At 38.7% G+C, this 21,624-nt stretch overlaps 1 protein-coding gene across 2 annotated transcripts in view; it reads left to right on the top strand.

Moving 5' to 3' along the window:
- The window catches only part of LOC131977406 (carboxyl-terminal PDZ ligand of neuronal nitric oxide synthase protein-like), a 266,401-nt gene that overhangs the window by 146,684 nt on the left and 98,093 nt on the right, over window positions 1–21,624 (top strand). The window contains exons 6-7 of one of the 2 annotated variants that reach the window (XM_059340693.1): window positions 12,208–12,349; window positions 20,647–20,816. In XM_059340693.1, the coding sequence (XP_059196676.1) occupies window positions 12,208–12,349; window positions 20,647–20,816 (312 nt within the window). Of the gene's footprint in view, window positions 1–12,207; window positions 12,350–20,598; window positions 20,817–21,624 lie in introns of both variants that reach the window. The other variant, XM_059340692.1, reaches the window with a different exon arrangement.

Here is a 21,624-nt window from a genome sequence, read left to right as displayed (position 1 = left end):
ACCTTGCAGCTGGCAGCTGTGGGTTTGTTTTTTATACTGTTATTGTTATAATTATACTGATAGGCCACATGATTCCTTTATTTAATAAGGAAAGTAATGCAAATGCACTTAACACCCACAGGATTAAAAACATAAAAACATGAAATAATGGACCTCTGCGGGTGAAAAACAAACACTTTTTTGTTTTTATTAATCTGATGGTTGCGATGGATAAAGACTCACCTGTTTTGCACAGCTCGTTGATGAGATGGAGGGAGAGTGTGTGGTTATTGTGTCAAGTGTTAATTGAGTTCTCTCTGCAACCATATGCTGTCGTTCAGTGTGGGCTAATGGCTTCTACTTGTTCAGCGTTGGACACAGATGACAAGCTGAATCTTCTGCTTTGGCGGATGATTGAAAAGCCCAAATAATCGTGAAATGCATTATGGATGGATTTTTTTTAATGAATCCTACTTTGCTCATCGGTAATTACTTGGAAAGTATGTGTGTGAGCTGCAGCATTTTGTAGTCTAAAAACAAGCTTGGAGAAGTTTTGGAGATTTATACTACACCACTGACAGTGTTTAAATATAGTTGGCCTGGATAAAGCTCCAGAGGATCAATTGTTTAATCACTGACAATGAGGAGTGCCGATTTAAAGTGACATATAGCTATTTCCAGACGTATCAAGGATAAGGACTTGCGTCATTCTCGACACAGCTGGGTTAAGATGATTGGATTTTATAGCCTTTCAGCACTTTTTATTGAATATCTATATCTCAGTGAAATGATCAGTGCTTTTCCTCCAGAGGCAGAAATAAACCACAGCTGAGTTAGTTATTGCAAGTTATTGCATCCATAGAGTAGCTGTGTCTCCATTAAAGTCGAGTTGAATTGTGGAGCCAAATTTTGAAATGTCGCATTTAAGAAAATGTGAATTAGGAACGTTTCCATCAACTGGTTTGGAGCGAATAAACGAAGCTGCATAAACATACTTTGGTCAGAAGGTGGCAGTGTAATGTGTTGCTGTATGCTTAATCCATCAGTAAACAGGAGAAGAAGAAGGGATTGAGCAAGAGAGACATTTTTTTTTTTTTTTAAAGAGGATGCTAATCTATGACAGCGTATTAGGGCCAAGAAGGAAAATATTAATAATAATTATACGGACTCGGGGGGGGCTAATATTCTGATGAAAAAGTTACAATTTTATGAGATTAAAGTGGCAAATCTCTGAGAAAAAAGTAGCAGATTTCTGAAAAAAAAAAAAGTTGGAGAAAGTGGTCAAGGAACCTCAACACCACAGACGCCGCCTGGTGTCATGCAGAGTTGTAAACACAGGCAGTGTGTCAGGGTGTACTTTTTATGAAACCGAGATACAGTTTAGTTTCTATGGCAGCTGCACCATCTCTGACTCACGCTGTGTCTGAAAGCTTTGCTATCATGAAAGTTAACCATTTTCAGTTTAGCCTTGGTACCTGCACTTATTTGGCTGTTTGCACCATCAGCTTTGGTCTCTGTGAGTCCAGACCATGTTGTCTGAGGAGACGGAGCAGGTTCAGCCTGGCTCTCAGGGCCGCTGGAGGCCGCGTCCTCATCCAGCCTCTGAACCTGCTGTCGGCTCAGTCGGCTGTGAAGCAACACCTGAACCCTCTCCATGACAACAATACTGCCCTACAAAGGCTAACTGCGCAAGGGGGTAAAACTGAGAAAAACTGCTTTAATGTGTTTTAATTGGCCAGCCAAATGGGTTATAGGTAGGTAAGTGATAAGACACTTATTTCTACATGTATTGATGATGTAATCTTTATGCTCAAAAATCATGACGATTTATTTGACCTTTGACCCCAAAAATGTAGTTACTGTACTCTGGTTTTGCATTGCTGTAAAAGGTTTTAATAGTAATGCAAAACAGAGTGCAGTAACTACAATGTTGTTGTCTTCTTTCAGCTTTTATATTTTGTTTTCATTGAATAAACATTTTCAAATTGATTTTGTCATTAGTGTATTTAAAAGTGTTCTAACTCTAAAACTCTATTAAAAGATTTCTGTATTTTAGACTTAATATTATAAAGTAATGTTATATTTTAGTCTTAATATAATTCTATCTCACTTTTTTTACTTAATCACTATCTAGATAATAATTTCTCTATCAAATTAACTTATAATTTCTAATATTCTTGTCTTCACTATTCAACACAATTAAGACATACAAGGCTACACTGCCTTTGTTTTATGTTTAAATGCGTATATATATATATGCAAAGCAAGCCCTAATTAAAAAAAAAAAAAAAAATCTCTGAAATAAAGAAAAATTGAAATCTAAAACTTTGTTACAAGATAAAACAGACATCAAGAAGTTAATTTTTAGTTAAAACTCAATTTCGACCAAAAATGTAGTTACTGCAGTTAGGCTTTGTTGGGTAGAATAGACCATAACCATCCTCCATCAGTTTCTATTCTCAGTTTGGAAAGTCACCAGTCACTCACAGGGTTAATGGCCTCATATTTACACCTATGGGTCATTTAGATGATTCAATGGTCAGAGGAAATATATTAAATGTGCTTTAATTTCTTTAACTACCTCAGACGACCTGTCATCACTCCCCTCCTCTCCACCAGGGTTGGATGAGCGTCAGATGCTGTCTGGCTGTTTGGAAAGGAAATTAATAAAATTATATCAACACCGAAATGTAATTAAGAATGAGTCCAGGAAGGAAGAAAGAGGGACAGAAATGGAGAGAATGAGAAGTGTAACTGTGTGTCTCTGGTAACAGTGAGAACCAGATATTCACCTGTGGCCGCTGTTACCAACATGGTCTCACAGGAATCCGTGAAATAGCCACGGATTTGCTTAACTCAAAATCCGTGGAATAGCCACGGAATCACTCAAATTTCCGTGAAACTGACACGGATTTCGCTACAATGCAAGTTAATGACAGTCATATCCCGTGGCTATTCCAACATACAAAGTGATTATGTACATTCACTGAGGGAATATTTAGAAAATAAAACATATTTCTTGCTAGAAATGTGATCAAAATCCATTTTTATGCATAAAACTAAGTCAAAATATTGATTTTTTTTCACCAAAAAATGAGAGAACTGTCCGCCATGTTTTTTGTTTACGTTTCACGTGACTTGGAACAAACCAATAGGAAAAATATCCATGGAATAGCAACGGGATATGACTGTCATTAACTTGCATTGTAGAAAAATCCGTGTCAGTTTCACGGAAATTTGAGTGATTCCGTGGCTATTCCACGGATTTTGAGTTAAGCAAATCTGTGGCTTTTTCACGGATTCCTGTGAGACCAGGTTCGCTGTTACATATGATCATGGGTCCAATATGCATTCAAAATTGCAAGTAGCCATACAAGAACTTTAACAAGTCCAGAATTTTCAAAGTTTAGAAGTATCCAACCAAAGAGTAGAAAACAGTCCCTGACAAACCATTTAATACCAATATTTGACACTTATTTATACTCACTGCCAGATATTTTCATCCGTAGCAAAAAAAACATTTAGGTTTGATACCCATCTCTAGAACGGCTTCACAGGGTGTGAATGTGTGTGTGTTTGTTGCTACTCTTGCTTTGTGCACGGCCTGGAAAGCAAGCTAATGGTCCTGAAGAGTCGCTGAGGCATCATGACTTCATTTCATCACACTCCACTTACTTCATGCTCTCACACTCAAAAACACTCTCAAACCTGCTCATTGATTTTGGTCTGATAATGTCCATCTGCAGTGGCTCTCACAGACTCACACTTCCTCCCGGTTGTCCATCTAATTTCCTCGAGGCAATCAAAGTGTTTGATGAATAATCAGGCCTGGCTGTGGCCCGACGATCAGAGCAGTTGATCAGAAAAGTCGAGGTAAGGCCGTTAATAAGAGGAAGCTGAATAAATCAGAGGCAGTCCTCGCTGTAATCTCTTCTACATTACAAATACCTTGATGGATGTGCACGTTTTTTGAGGAATGTCGTTAATATGTAAACGCGAGATGAAAAGAGGATGAATGAGCTCATCAGCAGAGGAGAAGGCTGTAGAAAAGACTTTAATTAGAAGTAACTCCCTTGCCATCCTCTCATTTTTTACCCTGCCTTTTCTTAGATTGCATTATCTTTCCTTTTGTCCCCTATCTTCGCTTGTGCCAAGACTTCCAAGAGGACAGTAAAAGCACACTTGAACCTCCGGGTAGTCTGGGATAAATAATGCATCTTTGTTTTGACTGGAGCCATCCCTATAGTCGCTAAGAGAGACGGTTCTGCAGCAGGGATCGGACTCAGTGGCAGCTTGATATATGGAGAAGAGAAAGATAGAAAGACAGAGATACGGAGAGGGAGCTTTTACTCAGTTGAATTGACAGAGAAGGAAAGGGATGGGGAGAGCGATAGAGACAGAGAAAGAGAGCGAGACAGAGATGGTGACAGATGTCCAACTTAAGAGCGAGTTCATGTCTTTACAGCAGGATATACAGGCTTTGCATTTGAGTGACAAATCTCTGAGCGGTTTTGTCAGCTGCCAGAATTGGAGATTGGTTGGAGATTTGGCTCTGGGCATAAAATGTCTAGATACAGGACAACTGTCCTGATAGACAGTGAGCAAACTGAAAAAGATTACTTTATTGGAAGTGATTGTTGGTTCCACAAAGGTATAAATTACAACCCTGCCAAAGCACATTATAAAGGATTAACAGTTAACGATAACTCTCAGGACTTCCCCGCTATCTTCCAGGTCGATCCATGGGGCTGTTGTCATGGAAATTGCGATCGGCGAGCACTCAGGACTCAGAAATTGAGCACACAAAGAGTATTGATGAGTTGAAGGAGAAATGCATTATTATTTTTTTTCAGAATTCACCACGTCAAGTCCTGCCATCAGCTTCCCTGTAAAGTTCTGGCCTGAAACTCTACTTGTTTGATGAAGTTAAACTGGAGATAAGGTCACATATATTTAGTATCAACATACATGTATTTAGTATCAACATACAGTACAGGCCAAAATTTTGGACACACCTTCTCATTCAATGTGTTTCCTTTATTTTCATGACTATTGACATTGTTAATTCATCAAAACTATTAATGAACACATGTGGAATTATGTACTGAACAAAAAAGTGTGAAATAACTGAAAACATGTCTTATATTCTAGTAAGCAAAGGGGGGTTACTTTGAGGAATCTAAAATACAAGACATGTTTTCAGTTATTTCACACTTTTTTTTGTTAAGTACATAATTCCATATGTGTTCATTCATAGTTTTGATGCCTTCAGTGAGAATCTACAATGTAAATAGTCATGAAAATAAAGAAAAACGCATTGAATGAGAAGGTGTGTCCAAACTTTTGGCCTGTACTGTATATTTAGTATCAACATACATATATTTAGTATCAAGATATATAACTAGATAATATATTCATTTTACCTCTTATATCTGCAAACAACATTTAAAATTCTTCATTGAGCATGATTGTGTTTAGAAAGAAAAAAAACACAATTTTCAAATCCAATTATTCTGGGGGGGTTGTGTTTAAAATGGTGATCCAATAAGTCATCGTGAAAAAATAATTATGAGGTCATAAAGGTGAGGTTGTGCTGAAAAAAATAATACCAACATAGCATAGTAAACCTTTTCTTTAAGTGGTGTTTACAGGCAGAATGAAAAGGTTTGACAAAGACAAAGACAAAACTCCAGACAATGATATATGATCCACAAATCCAATTTGAGTAACCAGTCCATGAATTCAAAGGCTTATCAAACACTAAAACACTGCACAGCACTTCATAATATTACAGTGTAGGACTTTAAAGTGTGGGAAGGTTTCACAGAGGCAGTTTTTTTTTATTTGTCTTTGAGATGATCACCAGGTGCAAAGTCATCCATCAGGAAAATGCCTCTGGGACTATTTCATTTCATTTTATCAACACCTTACTGATGTAGCAGTCCCATTGAAATTAATGAGAAGTCTGCATTCTTTTCATAAAACGCAGTCGTCCGTCTGAAGGCGACCAGCAAATCAACGTCTAGTATTTCTGCAGAAGTTTCTCTCTTGGCCTCAAGTGGTGGAAAGTGTTGGAAGAGTGTATTTTTCAGTGTTTGAGCAGACTTCATCACAGGCAAGAAATTTGTTTTCTTATTATTGAGTTTTGAGTCACATAAAGAGCTAAGAACCAAACCGGGCCGCTTTCATTTAAAGAGCACTGCAAAGGTCGCAGCTTTTCTCTCTCCCAATAAAACAGCATGTGCACACTTTTATTACAATTAGGGCTTAACTCCTGTAATGCATTGCTCTCCAGTGTCCACAAAAAGGTCTATAAAACAACTGCTGCTGGCAGAGTAACCACAACAACACATCACTGCTCTCCTGAAGGCCCACAACTGGTATTTTTAGGATAGCTTTTCATAAGATCCTGATAATATGAATATATTCTCACACTTGACTGTGTAGTTGATATTCTCCACAGTTGTGTCCCTGACCCGTGCCGAGCCCTCAGCTCCACAGACTCTCTGCTGCTCACTGTACCAAAGATTAAAGACTACAGTGGAGCTGCCTGCTGTAGTTCTGGACCCAAAGCGCCCTAATGAAAACACTCCTCTTCCTGTTATACCACTCGCCCCGTCGACATGCATACTTCCTCAATTTTAATTATTAAAACCTTTTTTTTTTTAAAGCATCCCTGTGTGTAAATTGAGTACTTTTCAGTGATATCCTCAATGTAGAAAACTGGGAGTCAGAGCTAACAGCTAAAGTTTTTCTAAGAATTAAAATACGTCTGGTTTAATGACAAATGGCAGATGTTTTCCTCGTTATTTTTCTGTGCCAGAACGCAAAAAAATGGCCACAAAAGATTTGACAAGTGTGGATTAGATGGATGCAACTGAACACGTTGTTAAATTCAACTTGTTTCGTTGTAATTGTCAGATTCTAATTAACTGAAGTTGTGAAATGTTTTATATTCCTGTTTCAACCACGTAACCACTTTGTAACTTTGTTTTGAAAGGTGCTTTCTGGATATTTGTTCTATGACTTCACTGATTTGAAGGCTTCTGCTTTGAGGCTTTTGTAAAAGTTACATTTTAGTTTTTTTTTTACTGTGATTAACCCCCTCAACTCCAACATTTTACTCACTGTGGCCTTGCATTTCACTGCAAGGCCTGCGCCTCTATGGAATCAGCACAATTATGGCTACACTGAAAAAAAAAGATTTTTTGGCCATGCATCTGTAGAGGGATGTACAGTATTCTAGCCACCCTGCCTTAATTCATAGATTTTCAGTTAATTCTATTTCTACGTCAGTTTAAACATGTTTGTGAGTGGACAGGGAGGTTCAGAGGGCATACTTGTCTGGTACAGTGTGTCTATTATTCCTCTTCACAATTGTGTGTACTTTTGTGATTTGAGGTTATTTTTGGTGATCCCTTAAAGAAAACATGCTGTGGTGGGGTTCAGGGGGTTAAACTGATTGAGAGTAAGGTAAACATAAAGGGGGGACTGAAGGAAAGAAAGAGCATTGTGTTTGTGTTTATTAATCAGTGAGTCAGGGGAGCCTTGAGTGTGTTCACTGTGTACAGAGTCATCAGCATCCGTCCTCATCTCTGTTCCTCCAGGGAAAACACATGTTTACTGTCATGCTGAGGACCAGCATGAGGTCTTGAGAGATGCATAGAGGGTCCACAGAGGAGGAGGAGATAAGGGGTGATGGATGGGTGGAGCAGATGGAGAAGAAAAGAACAGCACAACAGATTGAACAGCGGGTCAGAGGAGAGAGTAAAGGAGGAATATGAGATACCTACATTATAGTATACACTGGGAAAAAAAGAAAAGTTGGGTGAACTCAATATTTCAAGGCAACAAACTTCGATAAAATTTTAAGTTGGACTATTAAACTAAATATAAGTTTTGTTTTTGAGTTTGGTCAACTCTGAATTCAGATTTTTATCAACTCAACTATAAATTATACTAACTTATAATTTTACATTGTAATAACTTTTAATCCTTACTTCTGCTAACTTATGCAATGTGCTGAATTGGCACGATTGTAACGCCCATGAAATGTCAGCTAATGTTGCAACCACACTCTTGTAGCTGTAACGAGCAGCGCCGCTAGCATCAGTTAGCCGCTAGCATCAGTTAGCCGCTAGCATCAGTTAGCCGCTAGCTTTCGCTAATGACCGAATTTCACCGCTTTCCCGCATTTCACAACAAAGAAATAAGAGTTATCAGAACTATTGTCCCTTGTTGTGAACCCCAACTTAAAGATATAAGTAACAACAACTAACAAACTTGTTTTTGAGCAGACAACTGGCTTGCTTTGTTGTGCTAACTTACATTATTGCCCTAAATGTCAATAATTTATATTTCCAAGTTTTACCAACTTAAATCACTGTTTTAGGCCAAAAAATACAAGTTGGCTTTTTTGCAGTGTATTTGCATCTCTGACCACTCTCCTATAAGGTCCAACACGGTGTTTTGTGTATTTTTCATGTCGACTCTGATAGTTTGATGTCAGCTGAAGCCTGTTTTGCTGTTTGGTTTAACAGCAGTCTGTTTTTAAAGGCAATTTTCTCTTCAAGTGGCAATCATTTATCTTATCTCTGCCTGCTGCTGGTGGAGCGACCTGTCTTATCTGTTAGGATATTAATACTTGTTGCGAGAAAATGAGAAAAGAGGGATGACAGATGACAAGGGGCAATATGATGCTTTAGGCTGAAATTTACATTTGCTATCCATCTGTATGAAGTATACATGTTTTAGAGACACTCCCCCGTACTCAGTAATTACTGTAGTCAATGTATGTAAGGTTACAGGTTGCAGCTTTAACCCTTTGATGCACAACATGGGTCTAAAGTGACCCGACACAGTTTTTATGTTGTATTTCTTTGCAATAAATTATTTTCATCATTCAGAATTCCAGGTTTTCCTTAACAAGTTAGTTAGTTTGTTTTTTAGTCATCATACATCATCATTTTTATGTTTTCCTTTATTATTATTTTTTTATTAAAATCCCTTTTTGTGTCACTACTCTTCTAATGCACAACATGGGTCAAAAATGACCCATATCCATTTTTTAGCTAAGTAGCTTGCTAAGCTAACTTCTTAGCTAACTTCTTGGCTAAGTAGTTAGCTTAGCAAGCTATTTAGCTAAGAAGTTAGCTATGTAATAATACAAAAACTTTTTTTCTTCATAAAGTATGAGAGGCAAAATAGAAATAATGATCTGTTGTTATCAAAAACAAGATATTTAAAGAATATTTGGAATATTCAATCATAAAATAAGTTTATATCAAAAGACAGAGGACAGAAACACACAGCAGCATTAAATAACGTGGGAAATGAATGCGGGTAATTTTTTTTTTACCTATGTTGTGCATTAGAAGGGGTGCAATATGTTGTGCATCAAAGGGTTAATGCTCTGAATTTGTTTTACTGGACACAGTGATATTTTTACAGCTTTTTACTGTTACAGTAGCTGCACGGGTCAGTAGGTAGCTCAAAGCTGGTTCTGTTTGCCATGGCTTCAACTAATACTTATATTAATAATCCCTTATTTTTGTTCACTTAACCCTCTAAAAGTATGTGTTCTTGGAACAATCGCCAAATACATTATTTATAGTGGAAAGAAACTGTAAAAACAGGCATTAGTGTCAGAATTTGAACTTTTCAACAGTTCCTGACTGGATCATAGGTTATGAAAGTAAAAAAGTAACCAAAATGAAGCTTAAAATTGTGATGTTTCTGTGAAAATCACTTTATTCTACGTCTGATTTAAAATGTTAAAACGTAACAGATCCTGTTAGAAACATTAAATTCTGCTCCTCAGTGACACTGTGAAGCCATGATTGATTCTGCTGAGACAGATTTGCCACATGACAAATATTCTCTGAAAATCTGTCAGCAGAGCAGAGAGGAGAGGACAGGAGAGGCTGGAAAATGTAAATAGTTCAATATGTAGAGCGTGTGGAGACCCTATTATTTTTTTAATGACAATTGTGAGCACTTCTTAATGCATTTGGGTATAATCATCATCACAACAGGGAATTCTTTCTGATTAATATTGCTTCTTAGATTGTTGGAATAATCTCATGAAGAATAACTTTTTAATTATATCTAAGTTTGATGATAAAAACTTTGACTTCCATCAAGTTTCAATGAGTTTTGACGCCTTAAAGCAATTTAAAGTTTTGACATTTTTGAAGCAACCGCATGCTGTCATTGGCTTTCAGTGAGGAAACCAAACACAACCAAGTGGAGGTCGCAGAGGGAGCTTAGTCATCATTGGTAGTCTGTTGCTCTCAATAAGGGTCAGTAGGTATGGAGCACATTTTTCAGATCTAGACACAAATTCTTTCTGCTGAAACAGGCAGCTTCTGGCTCGTCCCAATGGAAACAACATCAGCACTAAATGAAGCTGAAGCAGCATGTTTTGATACAAAAATAAAATCATAATAAATTACACTGCGAGCACACTAAGACTGCGGCCAAACCTCACCTCAGCACAGAGTGGAGTTTTTCTGACCCCCAAACCAAAAAACGTCTGTGGACTGAAGCCAAGCCCCGGCACCTCAGGCCCTGCCAAAACCAGTTAAAGTTTTTTTATGCAATAAAACACCCGGATGTGGCTAATACAAAGCCTGGGGTCATGTCATATTCTGATACTGATCTGCACTGAAAGCTTCAGACTTCACACTGCTCCGGAGTTGATAGCCGGGACGAGGAAAGATTGTCCTTTGGCAGATTCTGGTTTCTGTTCTGGCTTTTAGGCCAGACTACATCTGTTCTGCTCATTCAGCTGGGGATGAGTGGTGTTTGGAGGCTAGGCCTCAGTGCCCTAAAATGAAATCTTTTCTGCCTCTGCACCTCTGTACTGCGACAAGAGGGCGGCTTACAGCAGACAGAAGTCTCCGAAGTTGTTTTCACTTGACCTGTCTTTTCAGAACGGGGCGGAAAGAGATAAGCAGACACATGCAGCTCTTTGCACCTGAGGACAAAAAGAAAAATCCCTTCAGAAAAAGGAATTTATGTTTTTCACTGAGCTTGGACAATAAAGACAGACAACCTCCTCTACTTACCTGAGACTTAGCTCTGTCATATCATCAGCTGTGCACTTTCTGACCTATATAGATATGTTTAAATGACATCTGCTGCTTATGTGTCTGTTTGATACAAAACTAATATTACTGGGCCAAATCTAAAATAATGGAAAAGGCTCAGTGCATGTGGACTTCAATATATCCTGGAAAAGTTCCCTGGCACAACCATTTCGCTTTTCTGGAAGAACTTGTTTAAAGTATAACAAAGAAGAGAGCACCTCATGAACTCAATCTTAGTCAGGAAAACAGAAGAAGAAAGATATCTCACTTTGTGTAAAAACACTTCAGCCCAACCGATATGAGGTGTTTTAGACCAATATGATACTGATTTTAGAGAGGTTACCAATACGAGTGCCAATATAATGACTTTTTTAAGCTGGAATTAATATTTTCATTTTCTTGAAGGATCATGCACCAATTTTGCACTAATATGACTCTCCAAATGTCCTCTGAATGCTGTTTTTCTAAACAAATAACTGAATTACATACAATGTATTAGGGTTGTCACGATATTACAATTTTCAACTCGATACCGATACTCAGGAAAATATTCGATACTTGATACCATTTTCGATACCACAAGGATAAAAACAAAGACCCCAAAATTTAACAGAAATATTTTTGTTTACAAGAAAAATGCAACATGTAAAAATTAACAGAACCACTGGTTAAATATTTATGATAAAAAAAATAGTTGTGCAAAAAGAAACTGCAACTATGATAACAAGCTTCAGATACTCGATTCTTTTGAAAATGAGTATTGTATCCGGATACAACGTTTTAGTATCGATACTTTTTGATTATCTATACTTTTGACAACCCTACAATGTATAGCTATATCAACCAGTGCTGGAAATGAAATTTTTTATTTTTTTAATTTTTTTTTTGCATTTCATGTTAAAAAAAGTTTTCATATTGGTGCATATAAAACATTTACACTAATAGATACTGATGTGTCTATAATAGGCCAATATCAGCACATAATATTGGCCAATTAATAAATCAGTTGGGTGCCAAGAAAACATTCCAAAGTAATTACTGTTTCCAACCAAATGTCAATACAGCAGTGGTTTAAATTCTGTTCTGAGAATCACAACTTCATCTGTCTGTTTGTTTGTCTTTCTCTCCACCAACACAGAGTCAAGCCATGCGTATTGTTCGGACGGTCGGCCAGGCCTTCGAGGTTTGTCATAAACTGAGTCTGCTGCACACCCAGCAGAACGCAGACGGACAGGAGGACTGCCACAGCGAAAAGAACGGCAACGACTCCTCCGTTACAGGTGAACAATCACACAAACACACAGCAACAGCTTCAGGGCCAAGGGCTTGTTGAAGATCCTGATATTTGTTCGCTTTTCTCTCATCAGAAGCTGCAGTTCATTTCAATGTTACAACTTTAGAAGAATCAGAGCTCAGAGGTCAGGCTGAATGTTTTCTGAGTGCTGCATTTGTATCAAAGGTGTTGAAAAGGAAAGATTATCTGTTGTAACCTTGTAGAAGCTCCGTGAAGTGAAGTCACTGTTAAATAGAAAGAACGGAAAACGGCTATAAAGTATCTTTATTTGTTGTAATACACTGAACACTAATGCACATTTCAGCTGGGGAAGGTCAGGTAAATATTTCACAGGACAGAGATGTCAAATATTGTTGTGTGCAGCAGAAAACAACAGATGTTAACACTGGCATGTGGCAGACGTGTGGGAGGCTGTGAGATGTAAGTGTCCGAGGTTCAGTGTGACAGAGCGGTGGGTGTGCTTTAAATGTGTGAATGTGTCTAAAATGAAGAACAGAAGCATAAAGTGTCTGAGAGGAGACTCCAGGGAGCATGTTGATGAGCAAAGCAAAGGCCACATGGCCGACAGAGGAAACTGAGCTTGTTGTGCCGTGTAAATGTGTCAATCTGGAAACATGTCTGCTGCAGCTGACCACCACTGGCAGTGCAAGCGCTTTTTACAGTGCTGTCTTTTAGTACATGTACAGTCAGATCGATGTCTCAGAGCCCAGACCTGAATCCAATAGAGGTGCTGTGGAACGCCCTCGAGAGAGCCGTTCACTCAGAATATGGCTGAGCTGAAGGTTAAGCACATTGGCCCTCATTTATCAAACGAGCGTAGAAAAGAGTGCAGATTTGAGCGTTTATTTCGTCTTACAACAGGGTTCACGTGGGATTTATCAAACGATCATATTTCTCCAATCTCCAATGTGGCAGCTCAAAACAAACGTAATTTAAACACCACGTGTATATATATAATATATATATAATATATATATATATATATATATATATATATATATATATATATATATATATATATTTTATATATATTATATACCCGATTCAGATGGCTCACTTGGAGAGTTTACTACACGGAAGGGCGTAATTCGGCCAAAAAGAGGATTTCTTTCCCCCTTAAAGTCAGCTTTATTAGCAAAGTGCACTGTTACAAATAACAACGCTGATGTAGTTGACCAGGCACATGCTGTAGCAAATTGAAGAACGCCTATAGTAATTTGTTGCAAAATTCTAGTAATTTTTAAGTTGGAAAACTTTCCATGGAAATTAATGGGAATTTATGGGAATAAACAGGGAATTTGCTAAATTGAAGGTTGACCCTTAACAGGGAACTTAAATATAGTTTGGGAAAATACATTTTAGTGTAATCTTGACTAAAACAATTTCATGCAAGCACATTTGATGTCTCATTTATTTATTTATTTATTTATTTTTAATATTCCCCAGCTTAACTTCCCATGGAAAGTTTCTGGAATTTTGATTAGAATGTTCCACCCCTTTGCAACCCTAGTCATCGAATGGTTTTGTAAAGCCGTACAAAGACCGTGTTATTTCAGTACTGATACCCAGCCCTGGTGATCAGTGCTGATACAACTGTTGGCTGTAGCTATAAAAATAAACTGTAAAAAGTTGTAGTTCTCCTTTAAAGAATGTGAAGTTGGGGTGTAGGTTTTGGGATTGGGACAGAAAGGGAGAGATGGAGTTCCAGGTAGCTGAAGCCAGGATCCATTTGCTTCCCCTGGAAAGAAAGTTCCAGCCCAGTAGTAGTGCTCACTTCACCTCTTCGGAAAGACAAGATAAACAAACCAGCACGGGATGGTATATTTAGGTCACGGAATGAAACTAAAGGAATATGGAACTGTATCATCAGGGCCACGCTGCCTGGAAATTGAATATAAAGTCCAAAAATAATGCAAAAGCTGTCTTGACAGCACATCCCCCATGCAGTGCACACAAACAACTCACACAGTCATATGTCCTCAGATAGCACTATACACACACACATGCACACAGATGTGTTCGATCCTCCCTGCATTGTGCCTGGGCTGGCGAGCAGGAGACGGCCATGCAGGAGTGAATGTCACGGATGAGTCAACCCGAAGAAAGACGGCACCACACAGCAACACTGGTGGGCTGAGCTGCTTTTATCTGCTGCCTCGTGCCTGGACAGGATGGGCTCCACTGCAGCCCGGGGACACGTGGCGCTGAGAGGGGTCTGAGAGGACAGACAGAGGGGATTCTGCAGTTGGAAAAGTCCATGATCAGAGGTCTTTCACACCCTCCGTTCCAGTTATTACAGCAGCCAGAGCTGGCCACCCTCCCCACCCCGGTGTGAGGATGCCAGGCTGGGGCACGTTATCTCCACATCCCCCTCCAGCCCTCCAGAGACGAGCTCTCTTTGACATGCTGATGAGCCCAGAGATCACCCACACACTCTCTAACTGTACATGCACACATAATGGAAGGACCCCACACGCATACAAACTCAGGCCTATGCACACACACACACACACACACACGCTGTCATGGTGTGTTAAGCAACACAAGAGCCGTCACGCACAGCCAATGAGCTTATCTGGAGAACTAATTATCATGGCAATGAAAAGAGGAGGGATAGAAGAGCGGGAGATAGCGGATTAGAGGAACGGAAAGATGGAAGAAAGCAGGGATAGAGGAGGGGAGGAGAAGGAAGAGATGGAAATTAGAGGAAAAAGGAACTTGGGATCATGGAGGACTAGAGGAGCAAGAAAAGATAAATGTAGAAATGAATTGTAGAGGAGGAGAGGGGAAGGAGGACTGGGTTGAGCAGCGGGGAGTCGGGAGAAAAGGCGAACGAGCAGAAAGTAGAGAGGAAGTGATGTTCATGTGCCTGAAAAATGCTGCAAGATCAATTGAACAATTTAATCTTATTAAAAAACAAATAACTGTGTAGAAATGGCTTATATCACTGGAACTAATAAAGCCCACTGATCGGAAAAGAATGGCACACTGTGGAATATTATGATCACACTCCACATTAACATGAGACGTAACAGTTCCACAGGCATGAAGCTTCATCCACTGAAGTAAAGCCTGCAAGACACCAAGATATTAACAGTCATTCAGTGAGATTTTTAGAATTTGTTTTACTTACAAAGGAGTGCAACGTGTTTCCTGTGCAGTTCTACTTTTGGTACTTTTCTGCCTATTGAAGCAGTATTCTAAATATATATACCGGTATGTATATATATGTATATGTATGTATATGTATATGTATATGTATATGTATATGTATATGTATATGTATATGTATATGTATATATATATATGGTATAGCCACGGAATAACTCAAATTTCCGTGAAACTGACACGGATTTCGCTACAATGCAAGTTAATGACAGTCATATCCCGTGGCTATTCCATGGATATTTTTTCCTATTGGTTTGTGTCCAAGTCACGTGACTTTCAAGGTCCCGGCGGTCAGAACAAAAAACATGGCAGACATCTCTCATTTTTAGCGAAAAAATAAATATTTTGACTTAGTTTCTGCATAAAAATGGATTTTGAAATCATTTCTAGTGAGAAATATATGTTTTATTTTCTAAATATTCACTCAGTGAATGTACAGAATCACCTTGTATGTTGGAATAGCCACGGGATATGACTGTCATTAACTTGCATTGTAGCGAAATCCATGTCAGTTTCACGGAAATTTGAGTGATTCCGTGGCTATTCCACAGATTTTGAGTTAAGCGAAATCCGTGGCTATTTCACGGATTCCTGTGAGACCAGGTTGATTTTTCTTTAACCTGAGGATGCATTTGAGGTCAGAGAAGAGCTGAAGTTGAAAAGGAGAAGAGGGGAAGACAATGGGAGGAAATCGTGTTGGCAACAGAGGGCAGGAGGAGGGGCATGACAGCACAGAGAGCTGATAGAAGGTAGGAAGAGGAGTGCTAATGGAGAACAAGGTGAAGGGAGTGCTGGCAGCAGGTTATCAAAAACCAGCTTTAAGTGGAGGGGGTGGAACAGAATTAACAGCAGGATGCACAGAAGGAAGAGTATAAATGGAAGAAGAGGTGGATGTGGGACAGAGAGTGCAGGTAAGCAGCTGAAGGAGAAGATGAAGGGGAAGAGGACTTTGCACTGGTAGTAGCACTGAAGATGAAAGACGTGAAGGAAACCAGAAGCAGATACGGGCAGAAATGGACATTGAATTCTCCTTCAGATCTGGAGTGAAAAAGTCTGCCATGAAGTTTGGTAAAGTAAGGCAAAGCACTGCATGGTACGGCTCTGCTGGACTTGACTCACTTTTGGTGTTCAGCATGGTTTTGTGTGCTGCTGTCAGGGTCGAGGGAATAAAAAAAAATTGAAAATTGGTGAGTATTGAGGCCTAGCTTGACTAAAAAATGGGTTTGTGCAGAATGTCCTGTGTCCTCTTTTATTTAGTTTCGGCTCGCTTCGGTCTCCAGCACCCTGTCCACTGTTCAACAACTATGTTTCTTCCACAGTGTGTTAGGAAAGGAACATTAGCAGTGTATAATCATGTATTGGAAAAGTCAGCTCGAGATTTTTTTTGATAACACATTTAAAAACAACAGGAAGTCCTAAGTGCTGCACAGAAAAAAAAAAAAAAAAAAGTTAAAAACACCTAATTAAAAATACAATATAAGACAAATAAGCAATAAAATTACACCATTAATCAAAACAAATTAAAACCAAAGCATTGTAAAGTTGACAAGTGATCTAGAAAGGAAAGCTAGCATGAAAAAATTTGTTTTTAATTCAGATTTTAAATTGCCAACCTGATCTGGACGAAGGATCTAAACCTAAACTTCAATGAGCTTGTTCAAACATCTAAAAAAAATAGTGCATAATCTCACATTTCCAAGGAAATAAAAATCACATTCCACTTGTTTATGTGGCTCACAACACAATAGAAATATGGTTACATGTTTCAGCAAAGAGCGTTCCTCTGTAGCCCTCAGTATTGAGGGCTAGCTTGACTAAAAAATGGGTTTGTGCAGAATGTCCTGTGTCCTCTTTTATTTAGTTTCTGCTCGCTTCGAACCTTGACTGAGGTAGCATCAAAAAGGTACTGTGGTAACGTTTAGAGCCCTGCATGCAGTGGAAGTGCAGCATTAATGACAACTTTAGCAGGAATAGTTCGACATGTTTGAAATTACGCTATTTGCTTTCGGCCCCAGGAGTTTCCTGCCACTCATAGATGCGGAACAGAGGTGCTGAGCAGAGGGATGAACTGATGTAAAACATCAAAACTAGTCACAGCATGGAAATCCCCCCGAATCCTTGAGTTGTTGTCTTAACATTTTTGTTGTATATGGATCAAAGATGCATCAAATCATTTGTGTTGCTAGATTTTTTTTTATCTTTATGGAAAGCCAGACTCACTGCTCCCCTCTGTTTCCAGTCTGCATGCCAAGCTACGCTAACAACCTCCTGACTGCAGCTCTGTGGATTTTCTCCTCTAACTTTGGCTGAGAAAGCAGATAAGCATAGACTACCGATGTGGAACCGTTCTTAATTTAGTTCTGTAAAGAATATGAGGAGTTCACACTACACAACTTTAGGCTGGAAGAATAGGAACTTTACTGTATGTTTTGTATCTGCAACATGGACTCAAGTTGTTGTTGCACCTAGAGGAAAATTGCTCAAATGAATGAATTCCCAATGCAGGCAGGTGGCACCACTGCTCTGGTAGCCTCGGCCACCAGTATGAATGTGTGTGTGTGAATGGGTGAATGAGCGTAGTGTGTAGTGTAAGTAAGTAGTGTAAGTGCACTGACCGCTCTTTCAACCTAAAAGCACTTATGTCCTAACGACTCACACTTAAGCCATAGCACTTACTCTTGCTATGTTTCTTGACTTCATCCTTGCTTGTGTTGTATTAACTCATTTATACGTCGCTTTTGCTGAACTACATTAGCCTGGTTATACCCATACTGCCTTGCGCGCTCGAACTTCATTTCGGACCTCCAGGCAGTCTGGCAACCAGGGCCGTTTCTTAGCCCTGTTTTAGGGATCCGATCACAGAACGGGGAGGGACATTAAGACGATGACACGTACTACTCAGCAGACAGAAGCTTGTAGTTTTGTAGTTTTCTTACGGATCCAACATGGCTGCAGCAGACGCGAAGCCAAAGTTTATTTTAAAAAAAGAACATTTGACTTTACACTCCTGTTTCACCACCAAAATGGATGTTTTAGCCTTGCTTCCGACAGGATTTGGCAAAAGCCTAATCTACCAACTAGCTCCGCTACCGCTCGCTGCTGTAACGCCGGTGGTCTTGCTACGAGCCAGGGGACAGCGGAGCCGCCCAGAGAGACCCGCAGCAGCTTGTTTATTGCCCATAAAATCAGTGGATGTGTGTGGCTGAATGACATGAGGGGGAATTCTTGCAGAAATCGAGAACTGGAGAAGCAAAGCAGCAAGCAACACTCTCACAGACACACACACAACAAATTTCTGTCGCTCTACATACGTCATCTGATATAACTGATCTGACTGGCTAAGAGCTACCTACAGACTCTTTTGATAGACATCCTAAGCGCCCAATAAACGGCTCTGGAGGATCGTAAACCACGTCTCCTCTACGGAAAAATGAACGGTTGGTTTCCAGACTAGATCTCATTTGCGATTAGTCTGGCTAGAATGACATTGTAAATTGTAGAATTATAGATTTTATGATTTTGCTCTTTCATAAGAGTGCATCTAAGTGAGCACATAAAGTGAGTGATGCCCACTTAGATGCTTTCAATTTTGGAGTATGTTTTTAAAAAATATATTTTTTATATGCTGTGTGAGAGGCCTTGAGTGAATGTTAGCTACTGCCGTCTCCTCTTGGTAGAAATTGCTTTGCCAATTAAGTGAACATCGTCCAACTGACTGAAGTGCAGTCATGTGTTTCTAGTGCAGTCAAGTTGAAAAGAAAAGCATATGCAATTCATTCTTATTGTCAATAACTATGCTTATAGAAGACAGTATGTTATAACTTACATTTGCCCTGCTCTACAATTTACTTAGAGTTGAGTGAGGTTGTGAAACACAACCCCAGGCTGTGTAGTCCGGAGAGGAAGTGTTCCAACTGTGACAACCAGCGTAATAGTTGTTTTCTGGTGAATTGCCTGGTGAGGAAAATCAAAATGAAACAGGAAAATATTCAGCATATATTCAGACTGCTGAAGGTTTTCAGCATCCGTTTTTTCTTTTGACTTGATTGGAATAGTTAAACATATAGGATGTCTGTGCTCTCCTACAGAAACACTCTTGTTTTGTGTTTCAAAGCATCGATCTGAATTACATTCTCTTAACTTTTGACAGTGTGCTTTACTGGACTGATGTGGATGCTCTGCTCTGCAAAAGATCATTTAAAAACTCTAGTTGCAACAAACAAGTGTGGAGAAGAATAGTTAGCGTGCTGCTCATAAACTGTTGTGTTGCAGTCTGCATTGATTTTGTCTCATACATGGGAAATATTGTTGTTCTCTATTGTTAATGATATCTGCTTCAGTGAAAACACGGTCTGTATCCAATTTGGTCCAATTTGTCCCATTAAATATGTATTAGCAGTAATGAGAGCGCTGTTTTTAAACACGAAAAGCAGAATGGAAACTTCCAGGAACAAGAGGGTGCTGTTAGAGTTGTAGGTAACACTTTACAATAACCATCATTTATAAATGGTAAACATATAGTTTATTAATGTTTAATCATCATTTATAAACCGTATATAGGCCATTTAGAATGGTAAATACATCATTTATTAGTGTTTACCTAACTAGATCATTTATAAATGACAAATAGATGGTATATTAATGTAAGTTTATAGTAACTTTACCATTAACAAACAATTCAATTATAATAAATAGCTTATTGATAGTTTTAGTTGCAATCATTTTAACGTTTTTAACACCATATTATGTATGTTAATGATTTTGAAATGATTCATATACCTTTAAGAAATTGGTTTAAAATATTTAAAGATTAAATATGTATAGCACTTTGTAAATGGTTAATAATTGGTTTATAAACCATCTTTAAACATCACTTAGTTGGTTATTGTAAAGTGTTACCGAGTTGTATGATATTTATGTTTGCAGTGTTTTTATAACTCTTATTTGCTTCACAGTTGTACCTCTGCATACTGTACATTGTGGATAATGTCTCTGACTTGAACGTATTTATGTGTGTTCACCCATGTGTGCGTGTGGCCATGCTCATGCCTACATGTGTGTATGCAGGTGTGCGTGCTTATCCACCTGTGTGTGTGTGTACTTTCCTCGGCTCAGCCCGGGAGCTGACAGGTGCGGAGAAGACGGCAACCGTCTCAGAGGAGACGGACATCGATGCGGAGGAGGCGACCCAGGTGGCAACAGCGGAGGAGTTAAACCTCAATAGAGGGGTGACTGATCTGGACGCCACAGCCAAGACACCTGACCTGAACCACGCAGAGAACAAGGTAAACCTAACCGTGTTTAGATGTCTGTTAACTAGCAGAGTATATATAAGGTTAGACTCTTTATTTCTTCACTCTCCGCTTTGAATGCTTTCCACCAGTTTAAATGGTGAGACTAGGAAGTTTGGTCACTGTGCCTTTAAAAGGTAATGTTGTAGATCAGTAACTGCCAGAAGCACTTGTCGCTCTAGATCATGGGTGTCAAACTCGTTTTGCGGCAATATTTTGTGGCCCTCACCTTGATATGAAAGTTTAATGTGAGTTTTATATGAATGGCACTTTAGCGTTTTGTGTGTGGAAGGTGTCTTTATTGTGCAAGCTGGAGCTTTGTTTCACTTGTTTCTATGACGACGTTAACAAAAACAAAGGCAGCTGCTACCGGACCGTTTATAATATGCCGTGTCGTTGTTACCGGAAGAAGTGGAAATGTTATGTAATGTAGTTTTGTGTCTTTTTTTGGTAATTTTATGTCTTTTTCTAATAATGTTGTGTCTTTTTTAGTAATTTTGTGTATTTTTTGGGTAATTTTGTGTCTTTTTTAAAGTAATTTTGTGTTTTTTCAGTCATTTTGTGTCTTTTTTTTGTAATTTTTTGCCTTTTTTTGGTCATTTTGTGTCTACCTTAATTAATTTAGTTTTTTTCTGTCATTTTGTGTCTTTTTTTAGTAATTTTGTGTCTTTTTTTAGTAATTTCGTGCCTTTTTTGGTCATTTTGTGTCTTTTTTTAAGTAATTTCGTTTTTTTCTGTCATTTTGTTTCTTTTTTTAGTAATGTGTCTTTTTTTGGTCATTTTGATACTGCCTCCAGCGGCC

Source organism: Centropristis striata, chromosome 9 (assembly GCF_030273125.1).
Source record: "Centropristis striata isolate RG_2023a ecotype Rhode Island chromosome 9, C.striata_1.0, whole genome shotgun sequence".
Classification (NCBI taxonomy): Eukaryota; Metazoa; Chordata; class Actinopteri; order Perciformes; family Serranidae; genus Centropristis; species Centropristis striata.
The sequence above is the reverse complement of the archived record's forward strand: the minus strand, read 5'-3'. Positions and strand labels throughout refer to the sequence as shown.